The sequence below is a fragment of the Uloborus diversus genome, chromosome 5 (assembly GCF_026930045.1).
Source record: "Uloborus diversus isolate 005 chromosome 5, Udiv.v.3.1, whole genome shotgun sequence".
NCBI classification, from domain to species: Eukaryota; Metazoa; Arthropoda; class Arachnida; order Araneae; family Uloboridae; genus Uloborus; species Uloborus diversus.
This window is the reverse complement of record NC_072735.1, coordinates 76,306,922-76,329,379: the sequence shown is the minus strand read 5'-3', so window position 1 is coordinate 76,329,379 and position 22,458 is coordinate 76,306,922. Positions and strand designations below refer to the sequence as shown.

At 33.7% G+C, this 22,458-nt stretch overlaps 1 protein-coding gene across 1 annotated transcript in view; it reads right to left on the bottom strand.

Moving 5' to 3' along the window:
• The window catches only part of LOC129222977 (neurexin-1-like), a 251,493-nt gene that overhangs the window by 6,545 nt on the left and 222,490 nt on the right, over nt 1-22,458 (bottom strand). Inside the window, exons 12-19 of the mRNA XM_054857539.1 lie at nt 22,199-22,398; nt 18,830-19,136; nt 16,264-16,533; nt 13,335-13,454; nt 9,898-10,076; nt 6,421-6,592; nt 4,393-4,631; nt 887-998 (exon numbers count right to left, since the gene is read on the bottom strand). Coding sequence (XP_054713514.1) covers nt 887-998; nt 4,393-4,631; nt 6,421-6,592; nt 9,898-10,076; nt 13,335-13,454; nt 16,264-16,533; nt 18,830-19,136; nt 22,199-22,398 — 1,599 coding nt within the window. The remainder of the gene's footprint in view (nt 1-886; nt 999-4,392; nt 4,632-6,420; nt 6,593-9,897; nt 10,077-13,334; nt 13,455-16,263; nt 16,534-18,829; nt 19,137-22,198; nt 22,399-22,458) is intronic.

Below are 22,458 nucleotides of genomic sequence, written 5' to 3'. Positions count from 1 at the left end.
CAATTCCCCCCCCCCTTTAAATAGAAACATCATCTTCATTTGCTTAAAATAACTTTTTTGTAACAAAAATTAATATAATACTAGCTGCGTCGCCCGGCTTTGCACGCTCTATCTCAAAAAAAAAAAAAAAAAAAAAAAAAATATGTCAAGTGACGTGGTTCAACAATCAGGGTTATAGGGTTGAACAAAAAAAAAAAAAAAAAAAAAAGATCATTTTGCGGCAGATTGCGGAGAAATAACCAAAAAAGGAAACATTTTAAATCCCTCGATTACAGGAAAAGTCTTTAAAGCAAAAGCTAGAATTTTATTTGTTCATATTCGAGAGAAAAATGGCAGCAGATCTTTCATTTAATGATTTTCTTCACGCTACAAATTTTAATACCAGCATTGTTACGGAAAGTGGAGATGAAGCACTGAATAATAAGTTGAATGGAGGAAAGCCTTAGAAAAATTGAAATTTTATGTCGAAATCTAAGTATTATAATTAATAGTTTTTAATTGATATCTCTGCTAATTATTATAGGAGGATTATGTTAAATAGCCAAACATAAAGACGGGAAAATTACAAATCTATCGATACCTGGTTCAATGGTCAGTTCACTGGCGTTCGGGAGAAGTAACTTGGACATAGATACATACATACATACATAGATACATAGTTACATACATAGATACATACGCTCAGTTTTTAATTATGTACGATATGAATTAAATCAAAAATAAGATATGAATTGATCATTTAGATTTTACTAGAAATGTGTTTGGTGAAACCCTCTCCGAAACAAAAGTATGGTTACAGCCTTGCTCTAGCTGTCCACTGTGTAAAGATTTTGTCGCTGTCGCAATCTGTGAGAAATCAGTATTAGAGTAAAAATAATAAGATTACGTCTCTCATTGTTAGCACTTTCGCAGTCGTCTTCATCGTCCCAACAGCCAGATCCAGCACCGGAAAATATCACTTCTTCAGTGGGTTCCGTAGGGTCAGTAGTTGATGAATTCTGGAATATAAAGTAATGCTGAAGAATTAGTTTAGAAAAAAGTCTGCGGTGAAATGTTATAGAATTTTTAGAATAAATAAGCATTTGTTATAAAAGCATATTTATAGTTCAAACATTTATTATCAAGAATTGAATAAATACCGTTGTGCTTGAAAAGTAAAAGAAGAAAGAACACGTTTAATTGCACAAAATTGCAGAATACTGCTGACATGTGTTTCGACGCATCAAGGAACGCCTTTTTTCAATGCAAAAGACGTGAACTTATGGATGAAAAGACATTTAACAGAAGCGACTCTTGCCGATTGTCTTTTCATTCATAAGTTCACTTCTTTTGCATTGAAACAAGAAGTTCTGTCCAGAACTAAACGAGCCTACTTTCCCATATACCCATACTACTTTCTACTACCTGATCAATATTCTCAAAAATAGGTAAAATCGCAAATTGTTTCAAACATATTTTTTTAATATCATAAGCTGATTTCTAGGAATAAAATATTCCTCACTCCTCTTTTTAAAAAAAAAGCACCTTTCAAACAAAGCAGCTAATACACTTTTTTCCATTAAAAAAATTCTTTAACAGTTTTCAAAACGAAAAAATAATAATTAAAATTAATAAGCTTATTGAAAGAAATACATCATATTAAAAAATCGTTTCTTTTTCCCCTGTTGCCAAAAATAATTTTTTAAATGAATTAATGCAATTACCAAAATAAATAAAAACAATAAAATGTCAACTTAAAGAAATAATTTTCATTGTCAAAAAAAAAAAAAAAAAAAAATCGTCTGCGTATATTTTTATGTAGAAACATGAATGACTTCGAGTTTATTCGCTGAAAACTGAATGCCTAAATTAAAACTTTAGCGTGAAAATAAAAACAAGTCATATCAACAATAATTAGTTCACAGTTAAAACCATAGCTGAGGAGTCAATCTCATTTTGGGATAAAGGAGTCGGAGTCGAATATCCAAAAATCGGAGTCAGTCATCTGTCCTCCGTGTATAAATTTTTGCCAAAGCTACGAAGTCAGAGTCGAAGTCGGGGAGTCGGAGTCCGATTAATTATCGGGCACAGGAGTCGAGTCGGAGTCAGGTGCCCCCTAAATTCTCGGAGTCGGAGTCTGGAGTTTGGCGTCAAGAGCTGTTTCCAACAAAATTTGTTTGAAGTAAATCCGCCTTCAAGTACAGAATCTACATTGACTTTCAGTTTCCCCGTAGGCGCTAATGTTAAGGGATTTGAACTGTTCAAAATTGAACGGAAAATTGTTCAAATCAAAAAGATATTTTATATACAAGTTTTTCATCAAAAGCTTTTCCTACAAAGTTTGTTTGAAGCAAATTCGCCTCACAGTTCGGAATTGCCTTGAACTTCCCCGTAGGCGCTAATGTTAAATTTTTTTGAACTGTTCAAAATTGAACAAAAAATAGTTCAAATCAAAAAGTGAAATATGGGAATGAGGTGTACTCGCCGAGATCTTTCGAACAAAAAAAAGTTTGTTCGAATCGGACTATTCATTCAAAAGTTATTAGGGGGGGACAGACAGACAGACCGACAGACAGACCGACAGACAGACATACCGACAGACAGACAGACAGACAGACCGACAGACATTTTTCCCCATCTCAATACCCTACTTTCCAATTTTTAATTTTTCAATATTTATTTAATTATTTTACTTATTTTTGATTTTTTTTTGTTTTTCGCGATATTTTTAAGATGCATTAAGCCTTTTTTCATGCTTTTTTCTTCTTTTTCTGACTTTTACTGGGAAAGTAGGCTAAAAAGGCGTTCCATGTTAACGTCGAAACACAACGTAATTGGAGCAGAGTAAGAAATATTAATTTTCATGTAAATATTCAATTGAATCAGTGGCGTAAGTAGCATGGGTGACACCCGGTTTGTGGCGTCACCCCTCCCCCCCACAGGTGCTAACTAGTTTTTTTACTTGCGTTTGCTGTAAGAGAAACAGTGCAATCGAAAAATTTTCTTGTTCAAAGTGACTACTTTATCAAAAATAGTAATGGAAGGAATCGTGGAGCAAAAATTAGTTTTTAATGCCACATCAGCCAATGTGGAAATCTGAATGAGTAAGCCTCATGGTCTGCCGCCAAAACAAAAACGTTCGAACCAAATAAAAACGATAACAATTTTTGCATTTGCTACCAAATTGTTTTCTTTTAGCCCTTTTTTTCACGTGTTTTGTTATTTTTTTCCCCTTAAAATAATGTCTCGTTTTGTAAAAAACTGTTATTAGCCAGAATACGGGACTTTGCCTTCCCATATGGATGTTCCCCGGGACGCGGAACAATTTTACAAAATACGGGACTGTCCCTTGAAATCCGGGACATCTGGCAACCCTGCCCCCCAGATGGGTGAAACCTAGGGTGGACCGCCCTTCCCTCGTAGCGAGGCCACTGGTTGAACTCAAATTGTTTGTTCTTTTTCCTGAAGTCATATTTATTGCATATTGAATAAAGAACTGTTAATAAATTTCGCTAAAACTGTCTTTAATAGAATGTTTCTTAATGAATTATATGCGTTAAAGGATTTCTTACCTTTTAGGCATGGTTTTTTGATGAAATCAAAGTTTAAAATATAAAAAGAAATCAGTCAGTGTGTCAGGAGAACTACCAGTGAAGTATTTCTCCACAAATGGTTAAACAATCTACCCAAGTTATAGATTGGAGCGTGTTTTCCGCTCAGGGTACTGGATGTGTATATATTGTAGAAGGCATGATGACCCAGTTTCGGCATGAAAAAGTGTTTGAGCAAATATTAGATAATTTTCTAAATGGAGACTTCATGTTAATGCACGATGGAGCTCTCTGTGTCTTGATGCTTTACCTGTGACTGAATTTTTGAATGAAAAAAGATAAAAGCACTTCCACGGCATGGAAACAGTCCATATATGCGCCCAGTAGAGAACATTTGAACCATTGTAAAGAAAAAAAATAGAACTTTACAAAAAAGAATTGTTTGACAGAAGGACTCATCCAAATTTGGCACCATGACGAGGAAATGCAAATTAATTGCCTAAAACTACTAAAAAGATTGCAAGACGCAACGAATCTTTAGTACAAAACAAGAGAATGCACCCTCAATATTAAGTGCATCAATATTTTAAAAGTGAAGTATTATTTCTTAAACATAACAAGATTTTACTCTAAGTTTCACAACTATTCTAATAACTTTCACACCTCTGTAATAGATCGAAACGTAAAGCGAACGTCTTTCGTTCTTGTAGTTGTGGTTTCGCTACCTTAACTTAAAATGATTATATGTGTGGCCAAATTTCTTTTTAAATATCTTATTATGGGTTCGGATTATCCGTATATCCAGATAATCAAGTTCCACTGTATTTTTATTTATCGCCTGCGGTATCCTTTTACACCTCACCTCTTCCTCACTTGATTCCGTTGTTGGGCCTCCGGGAGGAATGGCGATGAGCAATTCCACATCCTCTTGCACTTCAACCCTGGGATCGTTTTCTGCAGCCATGTCCAATATCCTGTTGCTGCCGAACACAAGTCCCGAGATCACCCCATGGAACGGCCGTTCGATTCTGTTCTTGACCGAGTTGAATTTGCCACCCACCTGAATCTTCGAGTGGCTGTTGAAGATCGTATGTTGGCGACCTGAATGAAAGATTTGAAACTATGTTAGAATTTTAGTATTGAGTTTTCTTTTCAAAAGCGAATCCACCTGCCCAAATGCTCATGTTCAGGAGGAAATGGGGAACATAAAATGTGTCATTGAAACAATTCGGTATTAATAAATCGGAAATACCGCGCGTAATTACAGTGGCGTTGCGAGTAAAAGATAAGAGGGTTGTAACTAAACCCATAAAAAAACTAAATTGATATCGCGGCACAGCACTGGTCACAAAAGCTCTTTTCAAAAATAAATGAATAAATAATCTTTATAAGTGTCTACCGCTCTAACAAGATACAATCTATTTATTCATCGATTTAGTATATCAGTGACCCAACCTTATTTCCACGCGGGACGCACCTCACATTAAGATGAATCTCGCAGGTCAGAACACATCAAGTTCAAATCTAGATATTTTTAGATAGAGATATCTTATCTTTATATGTAGTTAGATTTTTTTAGATATTTTCTAATATCTAAAAAATATTAGATCTTAGATTTAGATAGATATTTTTAGATACTTTTAGATTATTTAGATATTAAGGTAGCCTTTTTATTATATTTTTAGATTTAGATTTTTTAAAGATTTATTTAGGTATTTTTATTTAAAATATCTAAAATTATAGATTTTCTTATTAGATATTTTTAGAAATATTATTTTAATGACATAGAAAAACTCAGAAAAGATAAGACATTTACAAACCAAGAACTATTGTTTTCATTACTGTATCATTATTTAATTTATTAGAAAGTTTTCACTTGTCATTCAAAAGCCAATTTCTGATTATTTGGCTCCAAATTTGCAACAATCATTCCTAATACTGAATGTTAGATGATTATTTATATTGGAAGGTTCCAGAATGTATATTTCGATTCGTAAAATTGAACATTACAACTGTCCACATGTATAAGCTTCGCAGGCCACATATGGCCCACGGGCAGTAGGTTGGGCACCACTCATTTATATTTATCGTTGAACAAGCACATGAAAAAAAATAAACACAGAAAAAGGATATTTTTATGAAACTTAAAACTTTTTTTGTAACATAATGGGGGTTTTTCATTCTACTACATTTAGCCACTGAAATTGATAGATGAAGCAAAAAAAAAAAAAATAAATAAATAAAAAATAAATAAATAAATAAATTATTATTAAAAAAAATAACAAGTCGCCAGAAAAAAACTTTTATTTCCCCTATAGTTACTTTTTATTTAATTTGTTTTAATGTTCGATTTTGAAAATAAGGCGTGGTCTTTATGACGTCAGAAGTGATGTATATTGGCGCGCTACTCCATTGGTGTGCTGAATGTTTGCAAAGTGTTTAAAAAAAAGGTTGCCATTAAACAGCAATATTAATAGCAATCATAATGAGAATTTTGAATGAAGTCTTTTTTGAAGCAAACATGGAATTCATTCATTTTTTTTGTCGCAATAATATTTTATTTTCATCTAATGCCGCTCATAATCATCTAATAATATTTCGCTCTGCGCTGATGACATCAGTGAATGACATTTCATTACTTGTGATGTCATGAGCAGAAGCGTAAAAAATGAAATTGAATCTGTGCACCGATTAAAATATTTAAAAAAAAAAATACTTCATTTAGTCGACTGGTTTAAAAAATGATTAAAATCCATGTTTTTAAGCATGCTCTTTCAGAAAAAAAATACTTTTAAAATTTCGGAGAAAACCCAATTATATAAAAACTTTATCTCTATATTGTTTTCAAGCTTTGCAACAATGCACAGATGCATGTAAGAAGAAAAAATACCTGTTGGTTGTTTCGTTCGCACGTTGTGATCATCAATTTGAATAGTGGAATTGGGACCAGATCTCGTGAAGCGTACCACGTGATACTGATTGTCGTTTACATTGACGCTCAGCTCGCCAATTGGATGATCTTCTGTGCCCATATTGTACACCATAAAAACATTACCGTCCACCTGAAAAATTGGAGAAATATTTTTATGAGGAAATGTTTCTAGGCGGTGTTTTGTTTGAGAAAAAATATTTTAGTTATTTCGTCTCTTCACAGGCTAAATATCAAATGTCATGGCTGACACAATTTTGTTAAGATAAAAAAGGTTAGTTTAGATTACTAAGCAAACTTTAATTTATAAAACAGAATTTTTTTCAAAGAGGTGCTTTGAAACTAATGTGAATTATTTTTGCAATAACAAATCAAATATTTCAGGGAACGATGCTCCCCCGGAGTCATCTCCCCTCCCAACTCTAATACTGTATTCTTTTAGTTTCTTGGTCAGGTAAAACTTAGTCTTTTAAAAGGGAAATCTAGCGAATGTAGTACATCAGTTTTTAATGAACACAAGCACCAATTCAAACATACACAGCATTTTTTTCAAAATTGACAAATAACAACTATTGACTAATATATGAGGGTAAATATTAAAAAAAAAATAACCCCAAAAATGTAAAACATTATTTATTTTAGTAGCTTATATGTTCTGCTGCATGTTACATAGAACATAGACATTTCAGTTTTTGGTGTGAAAACAAATAGAAATTTTTCAATGGTTATTTTAAGTTATGTATGGACAAAAAATTACTTCTAGAGCTTACAGTTTTTTCAGAACTGAAAAGATTTCATTTTTGACTGAGTTATGAGGAAAACAAAAAGTACTAGGCGGCCATCTTCGATCCGCCATTTTGGATAGAAGCTCACATGGGAACTTTGGGGGCTATTCAGGATTTGTTCCACACATGTCCAGGAGCTAATCCAGAAAAATTCAGCTAATTATAAATTCATGGTGCATCGACCCTATTCTTCTCCTAAATTTACTGGGCTACATATAATGAAAAAAATATATTGTCGGCATTAATAAAATAATAGTTTGAAAAACTAAAAAAACATGCTTTAGTAGCAAAATGAACTAAAAAGTTAAAAACAAAATAATAGTTTAAGATACTAAAAAAACACGCTTTAGTAGCAAAATGAACTAAAAAGTAAAAAATAATCTTTGGATGACAAGTATATAAAGTAATTGACCAAAAACTTAATTTTACTGTAATAAAAAAAAAAGGGTGGGGGGCTGCCTATTTACATTTTTGCATGGATAAAAGTGGAAGAAATTTAAGACAACTGATAAGAAGCTCCCCACGCTTTTTTTTAAAACATTTTTGTAAAATTAAGTGTTTGGTCAATTACTTTATATACTTGTCATTCAAAGATTATTTTTAACTTTTTAGTTCATTTTGCTACTAAAGCGTGTTTTTTAGTTTTTTAAACTATTATTTTATTTTAAAATAAGATTTAGATACTAAATATTGCTGACACTTGTAACTCTTAAATGAAATCTTTGTGCGTGTGTTCGATTTTTATAATGGAATGTATCTTAGTATTCTATTGCATTATTTGCATCAGACATTTTGAATGCTTTCTGGTAAATTCATGTGCAAATATTGTTACACTCCGCAGCTCTGATTTGTACGTTGTAAGTAATTCTAATAAGCCACTGGCTATTTGTCCAAAGGAAAGTTGGACCCACAAACATACAAGTTAAACTAATAAAAGCGTGTTCATTAGAATAAACTAATAACTTATCGTTAATAAATTAATTTAATTATGGAACATTGCATTGTCATTGAGTCTGAGGTTGCATTCCAAATTTTAAAAGAATGTGATCGCAAAAAGTGTGCGAAAATTGAGTTGCAAGATTATAAATTTTTTTTCGTTGTAGACGGGATTAGAATGCACGCCCAAGATTCCCGGAGGTGGACGTCAGCGAAGACCCGCATCTTAGACTGCTCGGCCACGAACGCTCATAAAGTAGCGGCATGTACTAACAGTAATAAGCCACTAGCTTTTAGTCAAAAGGAGAGTTACTCACAAACATACAAGTGAAACTAATAAAAGCGTGTTAAAAAAAAAATCTGCTCCAATGTACACTGTTCCAATACGCTGAATCATCAAGCAAAATACGCCAAGTAATAGAATATTTTGGAGGTCGCAGTGACCTCCCGTACGAGTATCCCTGCTTGTAAAACCGCTCATTAAAAAATCATTATAGGTCGACAACTTGCTTGCTGAAAGCCCTGAAAAACTTCATTTGATGATTCTACATTTTTATGCTTGGGGCAGACCTATCCTGGCAGCCTTAAAGGCTACATCTCCCCCGATGGTCCCCTGTTCTTATCACACAGTGACTAATGAGAGTCTCTCGGGAAGGCCTTGAAGGCTACACAGTTCCTAATCATAGCATTATGACGCTGCTGGGTTAGATTTTTCCGAACTATAGTTTCTTTAAAAGTAATTGTACAAGTACAAAATGCGTTTATACTTTTTATGTCCCATTTCTCCCACATTAACGTTAGTTATTCCTTGTATTCATTGTTTCTTTCATTCTAGACTATAAAGCTGTTTCTACTGTTTATGCTGTTTTAAGTTTATTTTTCCTATCAATACACATACTGTATTACCCCGCATTATCCGGCATGCAGCAAAATTCGGGGGTCGCCAGATTTTCAATAACAGGCGCCTGGTCCAGCATGCCGGAAAAATCGAGAATAGGAAAAAAAGAAACTAATACTTTAAAAATATATATTCAACTTAAAACTGAATATAAGTTCTATACATATCATATTAGCATTAATAAACAGTTTAATTTTGTAAAAATATTTACTAACAATGTCATTTGTTATTTTCACAAGAAAATATTGTTTAATAACGAATAATTTATAAAAAATAAATTAAAAATAAGTAAGAAAGCATTTAGCAGTAAACTACCGCTCCTAAACCAGTGCTAAAGAATTTACCATAGCTATTCAAAAAAAAAAAAAAAAAACAAAAAAAAAAACAACTAAATAAACAAACTTACCTCTCTAAAAGGAATCTAAAATAATTTATTTTAAAAAAATTATGAACAAATCGCAGTAACGATGATTGCTTCTGAATTGGTTACTTTATTGGCATATAATTAAATCAATTAATAATGACCTACCATAAATAACAAACACATATTATATGCAATACATATTTTTTTTTTTTTTTTGAAAGAAGGTTACTTTCGGGATGAATTAATTTTTTTCCTTACAGTGGTTCGCTTCCTGATTAGATCTGAATGGGGAAATTTACTCTTGTTTTGTTGCAAAATAAGCCTCAAATTATCCGCCTTGCCGGAAAATTCGAATTTCCCGGCATGCTAGTCAACTTCGCTTTTTTTTTCCGGCACGCCGGATAATACAGTATGTTTAATACTATGACGTGTTTCCAGATAATGAATTTCCATACTATTTCCAGTTCCATGTAATCGTTGCTGCTGCCGCTGTCTATTCGCACCAGGACAGCGTTGTCGGTAGAGCTGATGAAACCCAGGGCCAACAAGTCGCTCTTTGTGTCCGGCCGTTTGTCGGAGGAGAACGAAAAAGTGATGAGGCCTCCCCGTTGTCCGAATTTGTAGGAGACACTTTCTGGAAAATACGAAGCAAGAATCATTCACATTTAACGAAGTTGCTTGCGGCTGAGAGAGATGTAAAGGAAAAGGTGTAAACACGCCCCTAGCGGCTATGGGTGGTACACAAAACTGGCTTCGAGGACTGGAAATGGTGTCATTTACTAATGCAAGATAGCAGAGAAAAGATGAAAAAATTCTTTAAAGAACTGTACTGTTTGACCGCGGATTGTATGTAATTTGGCAATCTGCCAAGTAAAGACTATTCCATCTGAATGAATCTAGCAGGGGAGAAGGGAAAATAACGATGGAATTTTGATATACGCGTTTTATAATGTCACTAGTGCCTTATTCATTTATTGCATTCTCTAAAATAAAATAAGGGAAAACAAAAATAGTTACCATGGAAACAACAAAAAGAAAAGAAAATAGTTTCATTTCGTTCAGGAACGTAAAAGCAAAATGGTAAGCTCAAAACTTTGTTGTGAATAAATAAATCAATTAATTTTTGCCGTGAGAATATAGATCGAATATTCGAATATACTTTAGATAAAAAAATGTTGCCGAGAGCAAATTTTCATTTTTACAAAACTAAGGCTAAATAATAGAGAAACAAAAGTGCATATCTGTAACAAACCAACACCCATATAAACTAATAGATATGTCCATTTCCGCCTACAAACCGGATATTAGCCTTTCCATGTAATCGATGGTCAGACAGTATAATGCAGCGTGAGTTACTGTGCTAATTGTTGTTTTTTCCGGACTGCAAACCTTTAAGGTGCATGTGAAATTGTTTTCTTTTCATGTTCTTATGTTTAGTTGAAAACAATTTCATAGTGATGTCCGAAAAGCGGAGATCTTAAGCTTCTTTTTGAAGTACACCTATAGTCAAGCACGCTTTTACGTTACATGTGGGTTATCTTTCTGAGGTGTAGCTGGAGTAAATATAGGCCCCCATTTAAAGGGTGCGCATAATTATTCCACCTTTTTTTAATCAACACAATTATTTCTCAAGCAATGCAACTTGCATCTTTCGTGATGGAAAGTTCTTTGAATACGCTCGGGCAGAGGTGCGGGTAAAATTTGTATGTGTCAAATGAAGTCACTCTTAGACTGTGCTGGGGCTGAAAGAGTCAGCTATGTTTGCGATTTCTTTAAATATGCAGGGTGTCCGAAAAGTCCTTGACACATTAAAAAAAAATCATAGAAAAGCAATAAACTGTCGTATGGATATGTAGTTTGGCCCATAATACTTTACAAGTTTAAGAGTATTTTTTTTATGACATCATAAAAAAAAAGTAATAATAAAAGATCTAGTGCCATACTCTCCGGGTAAGGCAACGAAATACGTTTTATACTTTGTGTTTTACACAAAAAAAGGTTGACATTGCTGTGCATAGTTACGCATTCAATAATTCTAAAGTTACTGCTTGTAAGCTATTTCTGAGGTTGTTGAAACTGCTCTTCATACACTGCTATAGTATAGCAATCTATGAAGAGCAAAAATAAAGAAATACGAAAAATATCTAAACGGCAGTAATATTTATTATTAAATATTTATAACTAAATCTTTATTATTACATTTTTTCATGATGTCATAAAAAAACTCTTGAACTTGTAAAGTATTATGGGGCAAACTGCAAATTCATAAGACAATTTATTGATTTTCTATGATTTTTTTAAAATGTGTCAAGGACTTTTCGTACACAATGTATTTTTTTCTCTTGTTTATAAATGAATTCTCTACCATTCAGTATACTTTTATCTGGTTTTCAAACTATTTCTGGTGTTTTTTTTTTTTTTTTTGAAGAGGGCCCATATTTACACCTCATCTTTTCTGGTGCTTTTTAAAAAGCTTTTTGTAAATCGTCGTTTTTGAAGTAAAGTCATTGATAATAGTCATTGTTATTCCTTCTCGCATTTAGGATAATTGTTACAGCTGTTAATAAACGACGAAAATCTAGAAGGTTTTCAATCGAAAGGAACTTTAAATCAAAAACGAAGAAAGTGCCCATATTTACACCTTCTCCTCTACTGAATGTTTTAAAATTCGAATAACGTAATAAAATATCTTGCAATAAATTTTAAAACATCAGATTTTAACATATATGTGCACTATGATAATATTCAGGATAATATTCAACCCAATTTTCGCACACCTCGGATTAACTTCGAAATCGTTTTTGACTTGGTCACGTGACGAATTTGCTATAAGATCGGTGAATCGGTCGCAATTTCTCCCGCGTGACTTTCCGAAAACTAAGGGGAAGAAGTTCGACTGGTAGAAGAATTGGCCTGATTGTTCTGAAATTAAAGCTTATGCAGTGCATGATTGTTCGTACAGTTTTCAGAATGGGACTTTTTTTCCTCCTAAAAACGAAATATACAAAGTTCTTAAACATCTTAATAAGTTTACAAATTAGAACCAAACAAAAACATGTATGCAAACCTAAAGCACTTGCATAGAAAAAACCCTACATGCCTTTTCAAGGTTAATACAACTCGGGGGATTTCATGTAATAGGGTGGTTTTCTTCAGTCAAAAGTACTACTTTTAGTCATTGAAATGGATAAAATGAGCAAAAAGAAAAAAAAAGTAACATGGACCCAGAAAATACTTTCATTTTCCCCAACAGTTTTTTTTAATTATTTTTTTTATATTTACAATTTTTCAAATAAGGCGTGGTCTTTATGACGTCACAAATGATGCACTTTACCGCATCTTTCTACTACGTTCCCACGTTATGATAATCAAGCAGCGAATTAAAATTACGCTCTATGCTTGCTACCAGCCATATTGTTGCCAATTCACGTAAGTAAAGATGCGAATTAAATATTTTGGACCGTGAAAATGGCAACACTGAATGTCATTTTATCATTTGTGATGTCATCGGCAGAAGCGTTAAACGATGAAAGAGCACCGATTTAAGTATTTTTTCAAAAATATTAAACTTAAAGAAATTATTTAAAAAATGGTCAGATTCTATGTTTTTAAGCATGCTCTTTCCGAAAAAGATACTTTTAAAATTTTGGAAACGATCTCATTACGTTTCACAATACGCATATAACTACTATTCGAACAAATAAAAAACGGTCATAACATAGCAAATACAAATATGTACAAATAATTTCAAGCTTAAGAGTTACCGTGGGAAGATAGAAAATTAAATTATTTTTCGAAAAATGAAAATAAGAAGCAAACAAACTTGATACAGTTCTTTTTACAACTTAAAGACTTAAACTGCTTTTATTATTCGTAAAGAACTAATACGTACCATCAGAGCAAGTTGGTCCGGTAAAGGATGTCATATCACAGTCGCAAGTGTAGCTGTTCCACATTTGAACACAAATCCCACGGTTGGCACAGGCTGAAGTGCTGCATTTAGTGACAGGACCTGTTTAGACCAAGTGCAGTTTAATTTTGTCAAAATTCACACAATTAATCCAATCATTTTTTTTTAAATGAAGGAAAGCGTACAAAACAATTTTCAATTGCATGGAGTATTTTTCATGATTTGTCTTAATTTTAAAAATCCAAGGTATTAGTAAACTAGAAGCGTTTAGAATGAGCTTTAATTTAAAAGCAAATTCTTTAAACAATTAACTGAAAAGATAACTGAAATCTTGTATTCAATTTAATATAAAAAATCAATCTATATTTGTAGTTATGTCAAAGGCGATCTCATCTTCATCAGTGTTATTGGACTTATTGAGTAGCAAGAAAAATGTGCAGTGAGAAGTTATGCTGAGTTAAGAAAGATCATTTATATATGAAATGAAAGATGTGAAAAAAAGGTAAAAATAAGTACTACTCAGCAAACCACTAATCAACACTGTTGCTATAGTTTTGAGTAATACAAAGATATAAAAGCAGATAAAATTGTAAGCCAGGTAATTTCGAAGAACTTATAAAAATAAACTACCTCCTTGTTTAGTATTAAAGTCAAAACGAGTTTTTTTTCAATGAAATACTTTTCCGAAAGTAGATGACATCTAACTTAAAAGTCATTGCTAAGTATTCTTGTTTTTGTTGTCAATTGGCGCATATCTAAAGAATTTTGCCCAGAAAACTCTACAGCAGTACTTTTAAAATTACTTGCAGTGATCAGCCATGGGAGGCGGGGAGGGGGAGACTTAGTCTAATATGCAAACGAATCCAATCCAGTAAAGATGAACGTATCTTTTAGCTGCAAGCAATAAAAAAGTACTTTTTAGATGTGCAGGATATATTTTAAGATGTATCAACCCATTCATAGCTATGCAACACATTGCAAGTACGAAAAAAGAATTATTCATTGCATTTTTTGTGAAAAATCACGATTAAAACAACAACAACAAAAAAGGGGGGGGGATCCAAAAAGGAAATCCTTTTATTCTATTTGGGGGTGGGGGTGGGAGAGTAAATATCCTCTCTTGAAAACAATAAATAGGACATGAAATGCTAGTAACGGCTTGAGATTTTTGAAACTGAACTCTTAAATGAAGCTAGAATAAATACGAAAAAGTAGAGACAGTAACGATTCCAGTTGATCAGAAGCAAACAAAAAGACTCCACTGGGACATAGGACATATTAGAGATCCTAAACACGGAGAGATTGGACAACTTCGGAACGGCGACCATCTATGTCTAAAGATGCTCATTCCCGGTAGACCCTAATGCATCTTTTGCCCCAAATATCAATGTACATTGTATCGAAAAAATTGGGAACTAGTTATGATATTATGAAATGCAATGTGCAGATCACAAATATCTGTTTTTACTTTCTTCTATATCTAATATATAGAAGAAAGTATTGGATTCGTGCAAATTTTCGAATTTCGAATTTTGACGGATTCGAACGTTTTGAGGTGTGCTGAGTCCATTTCGACTATTTTTGGAAAATGTCTGTCTGTCTGTGTGTATGTGTGTGTGTATGTGTGTCACGTCTGTGTGTGACCAGTTTTTTGTGGCCGCTCTACAGCAAAAACTACCGCATGAAATCGAACGAAACTTGGTACACATATGTGCCCCTATGTGAACTTGTGCCCGTTGGTTTTTGGCGCGAATTCCTCCAAGGGGGGTGGAGCAATGGGACGTTTTTTGAGTTACGCGTGATTGCTATTCCTCAGGAAGTAACTGGCGGAATCAAACAAATTTGGTCCATATGTTGCCATTAACAGGAACAGGTGCTGATTCAATTTTGGTGTCAATAACTCAAACGGGGGTTGAGCTATTGAACGTTTTTTGTCGTCAATTGTGACTGCTGTATCTCAAGAAATAATGAACGGAATGAAAGATAAATTTATCGGCAAGTAGCCCTTAGTGGGTATAAGAGCTGATTTTATTTTGGTGTCAACAGCTAAAAAGGGGGTAGCGCAATCGCCCGTTCTTTTTTTCCATTGTGAGTGCCCTATCTCAAGAAGTAATGCTACGTTCTGGTTGAAATTTGGAATATATGTGAATCCATATGTAAACAGGCTTTGGTTCAATTTTGGCGCCAATCGCGCCAAGAGGTGCTGATTTATTTTTATTATCATTATTTTTTAGCGAATAAAAATAGTTTTATTAATGCAACAATAAGAAAGATAAATCGTAATAGATTGTCGTCTGCGTATTTCTCGTGATTTTAATTGTATGGAAATGATCGGAAATATTATCTCAATGATTTAAAATTTTTAACTGTTGCCATCTTATGTTTGTTAACAAATAAAATATTTGTAATTAATTCAAGCAAGGCTTTTAAAATAACTTTCAGTATTCGCTCTTTGCTTTGCTTTTGCAATAATTCAGACATTGGGATGGTCGTGAAGTTTTTGCATGTGTAATTTCGTTTTTGTTGGGAATATTGCTTCCTCGTCAAGCAAGGGGAGGGATCAGAAAAAAAAAGAAAAATATAGAAGAAAGTTTCGTGATGGCCACAACATACTAGTTTATCTTTATGAACAAATTTTTGAGAAAAATAATTTTCTTTGTAAGCGCTATGAAGATACGAAATAATTGGCGCCAGATTGCCAGACTTGGCGCTCATTCCGTTTAATGAAAATACGAGGAGAGAGAGAAAAAAGAAACAGTCTGTTCTTTAAAGATTTCATGTCCTATATTCCGTGGAAAATCTAGAAATTCACACAGCTCAGCATTTCGAGCTCACAACACTTGGACTAAACATGGCGGAGATCGGCGCTCCGTTGTCGAATCTCTCCGTATATAGGATCTCTAGGACATACCAGCGCATCCAGTTGAGACCAGGGTACTAGGCACAACAGCATCCGTTATAGGATCGACAGTCTCTCCGTTGAGGTCGAGAGAGGCCAAGCAACCCTCGAATCCATGTCGAGACTGCACCAGTTTCGGAAGCTGTCCTGCGTATGTGGACCGTGGAACACCTCCCAAATACAGCAGTCCGTCCAAGTCCAAATGCACGTTGGAGCCCGTGCTGGCAACCGTGGCTATCATGTCGTCCACCATCAGAGTGTGCTGTTTTACCGAAGGACGACCTGCACGATAGGAATATATTAAAACATAAAAAATGAATTGAAATAAATAAATAAGAAAAAGCAATATAGTAAAGCCTGTCTACAACGATACTGTTGGGACCTAAAAAAATATTGTTCTAGACAAGTTGTCGTTATAGACAGTTTGATTATTTATGCTGACATTTTGCTGAGACCAAGGAAAATACCGTTGTAGACAGGTTTATTGTTATCAACAGTATTGTTATACACAGGTTTCACTCTACTTATTCAACTGTAAATGAACTTTGAAAAGAACAGACTGCAAGTTTTAAAAAAAACCTATCACTCGACCTTCCACCATTCAAGCAAAATCCCGTGACTAAGGGAGCTATTACTAAAACTACTAGCACAGCCAGAGTTAACCTTCTAGAGGGGGAAGGGGGTAGGTCATAATAGTAATTTTTTATATATACTTCCGTGAGCAGGTAAAGCGCAGTTTAAATATTTTTTTTTCTTGTCTTTCTGTCATCTATCGAAAGTTTGCCTTACTGTACAAACTTACCTATTTGGTTTCAGCTGGAAAAAAAAAGAGTAAAACAAGCGACTAACTCCAACACTTCCCTATTGTTAGTATTGAATTCAAAACGCGTTTCTTCATATGCTTCGAAAACTTATGTCTCCAGATACTGCCCTTCACCTGCCCACGGCAGTATACAATACGGTAATAAAATCGAAAATACGGCTTAAGGAAGGTTTGACTCCAACACTTCTCCTCTTCGCTGAGCACTTTACCAAAAACAATTCTATAAAAAATAAAAATGTCCTTGAAGCAAATTTGGAAAAATACTGCTGACACGTGTTTTGAGGTTTCAAGGTATCCCTTCGAACCCTTCATAATGGTGTTAGCCTCAAGATGAATGTAAATGCTATAATTTTGTCTATTTGTGCTTTAATTATGTTTAATTACCCCTTAGTTGTTTTTATGATTCTTTTTTCTTCACGTCAGCAAACATTTTTACTTGTCATCAATAATTCCTTGTACAACGCTTTTATTTAAAAGTTGGAAGCTTTTGTTTTAAAGAAGGTGGGAGATTTTCATTTTATTCTTACTGTAATGCGTTTTACTATTAAATTCTATTCCTCCGACGGGCTCAGGCTTTGATAGATAGTTGCCTTTATTCTAATGAGGATAATTATTACTACATGAATACGCTCAGAACTTAAGGTAAGAGATGCGTACGCATTTTAGTTTAAGAAAACGATTTCTTTTAATTTAGAGAGTGGTGTGAAAGGTGGATTTTCATTAACTCAAATCACTTGTTTTAGACTAATAGTATTAAGGTAGACCGGGGCGCATTTACGCGGATTTTTTTCAATAAATTTTCTAATTTTTATGTTTGAACTTAGGAAATTTTAGACATTGCGGTTTTATGAAGCAGTTAATAGAGTCAAAATTGGCACATTCAGTTGTTGCTCAGTTTGTGTTTTTAACCGTTCAAATAATTATTTTCGAGTCCAAGTCGGTTGCATAAACTTGCCTCGAACACGAGGCACGTTTACGGATATTTATTTTGACAACTAAAGTGGTCCTGTTAGTGTTTTGAACATAATGTCTTATCATCGTTAAAATAAAGCAAAGTTTTGACATGCTGAATAATGTATAAAGTTAAAGCTGAAGAGGCATGAAGACAGCACTATATGGTTGTAAGCTATAAGATACGAATGTGTAATGTAACTTAAATAAAAATTAAATGCTAATTTTTAAAACTAAAAAGCCGGAAAATGCTAAAAAGGTTTAAGACAGTTTGGAGCGAAAAAGGTGTCAGGGGCAAGTTTAAATGAGACACAGTAAGAACGTGCGTAAAGGTGCTCTAACATCAACGCGTAAACTTGCCCTGTCACCAAGTTTGGGTTTATTTTTAACGTGCAAAAAAAAATTTAATAGCATTTCAATTCATACAAATACAATTCTCAAAAAGGGATAAAAGTCGGCTAATTTTTATATATTTTTTTATTAAGTTTCATTTATTCACAATAAGCTTCAAATCGTTCAACACAAAATTTACTCAACTTTGAAGAAAACAGATTATTCTTTCTGCATGCTAGACCATAGTCCGACTGATGCTCAAAAACTTGAGAGGATATTTGCTAGGGAGCAGCATCAATCTGTTATGACTGCTGGCTCTTCAGTTATATTTCGTTTTGAAAAAAGGGCACTGCGTAAACGTGCCCCAGTCTACTAAGTCTAAATAGTTATTAGATAGGACAGCCCGTTATATTATACCAGTTTTACTGTTAAAGTTAGTTTTAAACTGAAAATGTAAACTTTTAAATTTACCGATTGTAACTGCATGCCAGTGATTGTCATTCAACGTTGTCCTGGTGTTTGATCTGACCTTTCGAGGTCCGTCTCCTAAATTGAAGATGTAGTGTAAGTGTCCATCCACTAACTCTATAGCGATGAAATCTTGGCCTTTGCCTCCATTGTACAGGATCAGTCCATTAGGCTCCAAGGTCTTGAACTGGAAGTAGAGATTCATCGAAGAATAGGCTTTTAACTGGGAAAGACCAATGAAGGTGAACTTCGACTTGAATGTGACGGGGTGATGAACTATTTCGTCTTTCTTGCCGAACTTTGCTGTTACCTGGGTAAAAAAAAGGTAAAATAAAGTAGTGTAAAAATGCATGAAATTTTTGTACTTGAGTACAGTTTTTTGGCAAAAACTACCTTTCTTGTGTACAGTACTTTGGTAAAAACTATCTTTCTTGTGTACAGTACTTTCTTTGAGAAAGAACTTCCCTACTTTGAAATGACATTATAGTAAAACCGTGTGAGATAGAAAGGCGAAATATTAAGTTGTATGCTGCACAAGCATGTATGGAATTTTTTATACACCGGTTTTAAAAAATAGTTCGAAAATTAGACACCAGAGAGCGCTATTTGGTCTATTTAATGAGCACATTTTCGTGCACCAATTAAAAGACATTTGACTACAGCGCCCTCTACGTCAATTTCTGAACCAATTTTTGAAAACTGGTGCATAAAAAATTCAAGATGTATCTGCTCAACATGGCACTTGATTTATTTTTCTATCTCTCAGTAATTTGCTGTATGTCATTTCAAAGTAGGGGATTCCTTTTTTTAAATATCCTGTACATGAAATTACTAAAAAGCATGATATGTCGTTTTCTGTAAAACCTATATTAATGTGCAACAGTGGTGACGAATAGGGGGGAGGGGGTAAGGGTGCGACTGCTCCCGAACTTTTTTCATCATCAAAGATTGCCTCAACGTTAAGATTTCTATTTCAAAACATTCTGGGTGAGGTTATCCGAACATTAACGTCACTAAATACTGTTTAAAATTTCAGTTTTAAAACTTCAATTTTGAAATTTTTCCGGGAGAAAATTCCCGATTGCACTCCCTCCTTTCTTTAAATTCAAAGATGACCTAAATTTGAGTTATAAAGACTCCAGTTTGAGGAAAAAAATTCCGGAAGAGAACCCCTCTAGACAGAGTAAAACTGCGTTTTTAAAACTCAAATTTAGAAAGAAAAAAAAATCAGAGTTCTTTTTTTGAAGTCCACAAAAGAAGTTCAAGACTGAGTTCTTAAGATTTCATCTGTTCAAAAAAAAAAAAAAAAAAAACTACTGGGAGAATTTCCGAACTCTATCGTTCTTCCTTCTAAAATAACGTTTCAAAGGATGTTCAAAAAAATGTTTTAAACGTTGCAAAATTTCTGGGAGAGAATCCCACACCCCTTGCTCTAAGTTTGCCAAAAAATGGCTTGAATTTGCGTCTTTCGAACATCAGTTTCAGATTTTTTTCTGGGAAGAGCTTTCCTTACCCTTACATTACCAAATACAGTTCAAACTTCTGCGTTTTTTTAATTATCACTATTAATTAGACTTTATTATTAGAAAAAAACATTACGGGGACAACCCTGGAAACTCCTCTCCATTCCCCAAGCGTTGGGCAAAACTCAACTCAAACGGCGTCTTCAAAACTACAATTCCAAAACATTTACGCGAGGGAATATCAAAAGCCCCCCCCACCCCCCACCCCCGTCACTCAAGATAGCCTAAAATAGTCTTTAACTTCCTTAAAAAAATTTGCACCCGTACTTATAAGCCCCACTCGCCGCCTCAGATGTGAAATAAGCCCTAATTCTTGCAGAAAATTTCGGGCAGAGTGGGTCGTTGCACTTCTTTTACGTACAAATTATAAAACTTATTTCATTTGATTACATGATGCAAGCGATTCATGTTAAGAAATATTATAAGAAAAGCTCCACATGCATCAATGTACAAGGTGATTGATAATCTTACCATGCAAACTAATAAACTTGTTCGCAAACAGGTTAATTCCATCAATCCTTGCATTATTCATTAATAAACAGCAAGATGTAATTTACATTAATAATAAGAAAAAAAAAACAGCTTCTGACAATTTATGCATTCATCTGCTTCTACATTACAGTAATTGCCACTTATAAAATCACTGGATTATAAAATCAGCAGCTTTTTAAAATCAAATCTGGAAGAACAGAATCATTGAAATTTCAAAACATGCTAAAACCATCCTTTAATAAAATCATTATCGCTGTTTTATAAGATTAAATTTTTGGTCAATATATGTTAAAAATTGAAAAAGGCATATATAATTGTATTGAAAATTGTTAGACATAATAAATTCTAAAATAATGTCGCACCAAGAACTGGAGAAGTCGGTCTCTAAAGATGAGGAAATCGCAGTGTCGATTTTGTTCTCATCAATAGTTGTAAGAAAAGCACTTGATGTCATACGATGTACTTTAGAACAAAAAGGAGGTATAGTTAAAAATTACAAAAACTATTAAAAACTCAATCTATGATGAATTTTTGCTTTCAGATTCTATTTATCAAAATGCAATAAGCAAACGTTTTAAGATCCTTTTCAAAATAAAAAGTTAAAAGAAATATAAATATAGCAATTCACGTCTCTCTTTTTTCGAGTATTGAGACTTTAAAACCTCTTACTTTTTTAAGTGTAGGTATGCCGGTTTAAAAATCAGCCGCTTTATAAAATCAAATGTCCCCAGAACGAATGTCATATTATTAAGTGAAGGGTACAGTAATAGCTAACCACTTTGCTCCCAGTAATGGGCAAAGTAAATAAACTTCTGCTTCACAAAAATTGCATTTCTCATCTTTATGCAGATTCTATGATGCTGATACAGTGTTAATATATGAAAATATACCTACATTGATTCTTGGATATTAAGAACTTATAAAATTCATCAAACTTTTAGTGATTCACTTTGGTCTACTTTCTCTCAGAATATAAACAGGAATTTCATTTTTACATTCCGTATTTCGGTTATTAAATATGATATTGGGCACTATTGGGCCATTATATTCATACGCGCATGAATGCTCTTAAGTGAGGAATTTATACGTTTTGGCGGTGATTTTACACTCATGGTGACAGGAACGAAATCTTAAAATCAAATCTCGATAAAATAGTCACGAGCTGGCCACATCAGGGAGAATTTTTGTTTATTTGATGGTAATTATTTTCAAAATAGTATGCTAAAAAATAATCAGAAGAGTTCTCAAGTTCTCATAGAAAGTTAAACGAAGTATTTCTAACAGACAAGTGATTATATTTTATGAATTGTATTCAAGCCTAATTATTTGTTTAACTAAATCAATTATTGAAGTCTACCTTGAAGTTAGTCATCTGTCCACTGCGTGCCATGTCAAAGAAGTGTTGGCCATTGAAGATGAAGTGCTGCATGTGGCCCACGAAATTGGGAACCTCTTTGCTGGAAGATGTTGACGTGATTGTTGAAGATGTTCGCTCAGATCCTATCGCCCCGATATTCAAAGTCTGGATATCAAGATTGACATTCAATCCACTAAGCTCTGAAAGGAAGAAGAGAACGCTTGACTAACTCTACACACACACACACACACACGTCCAAA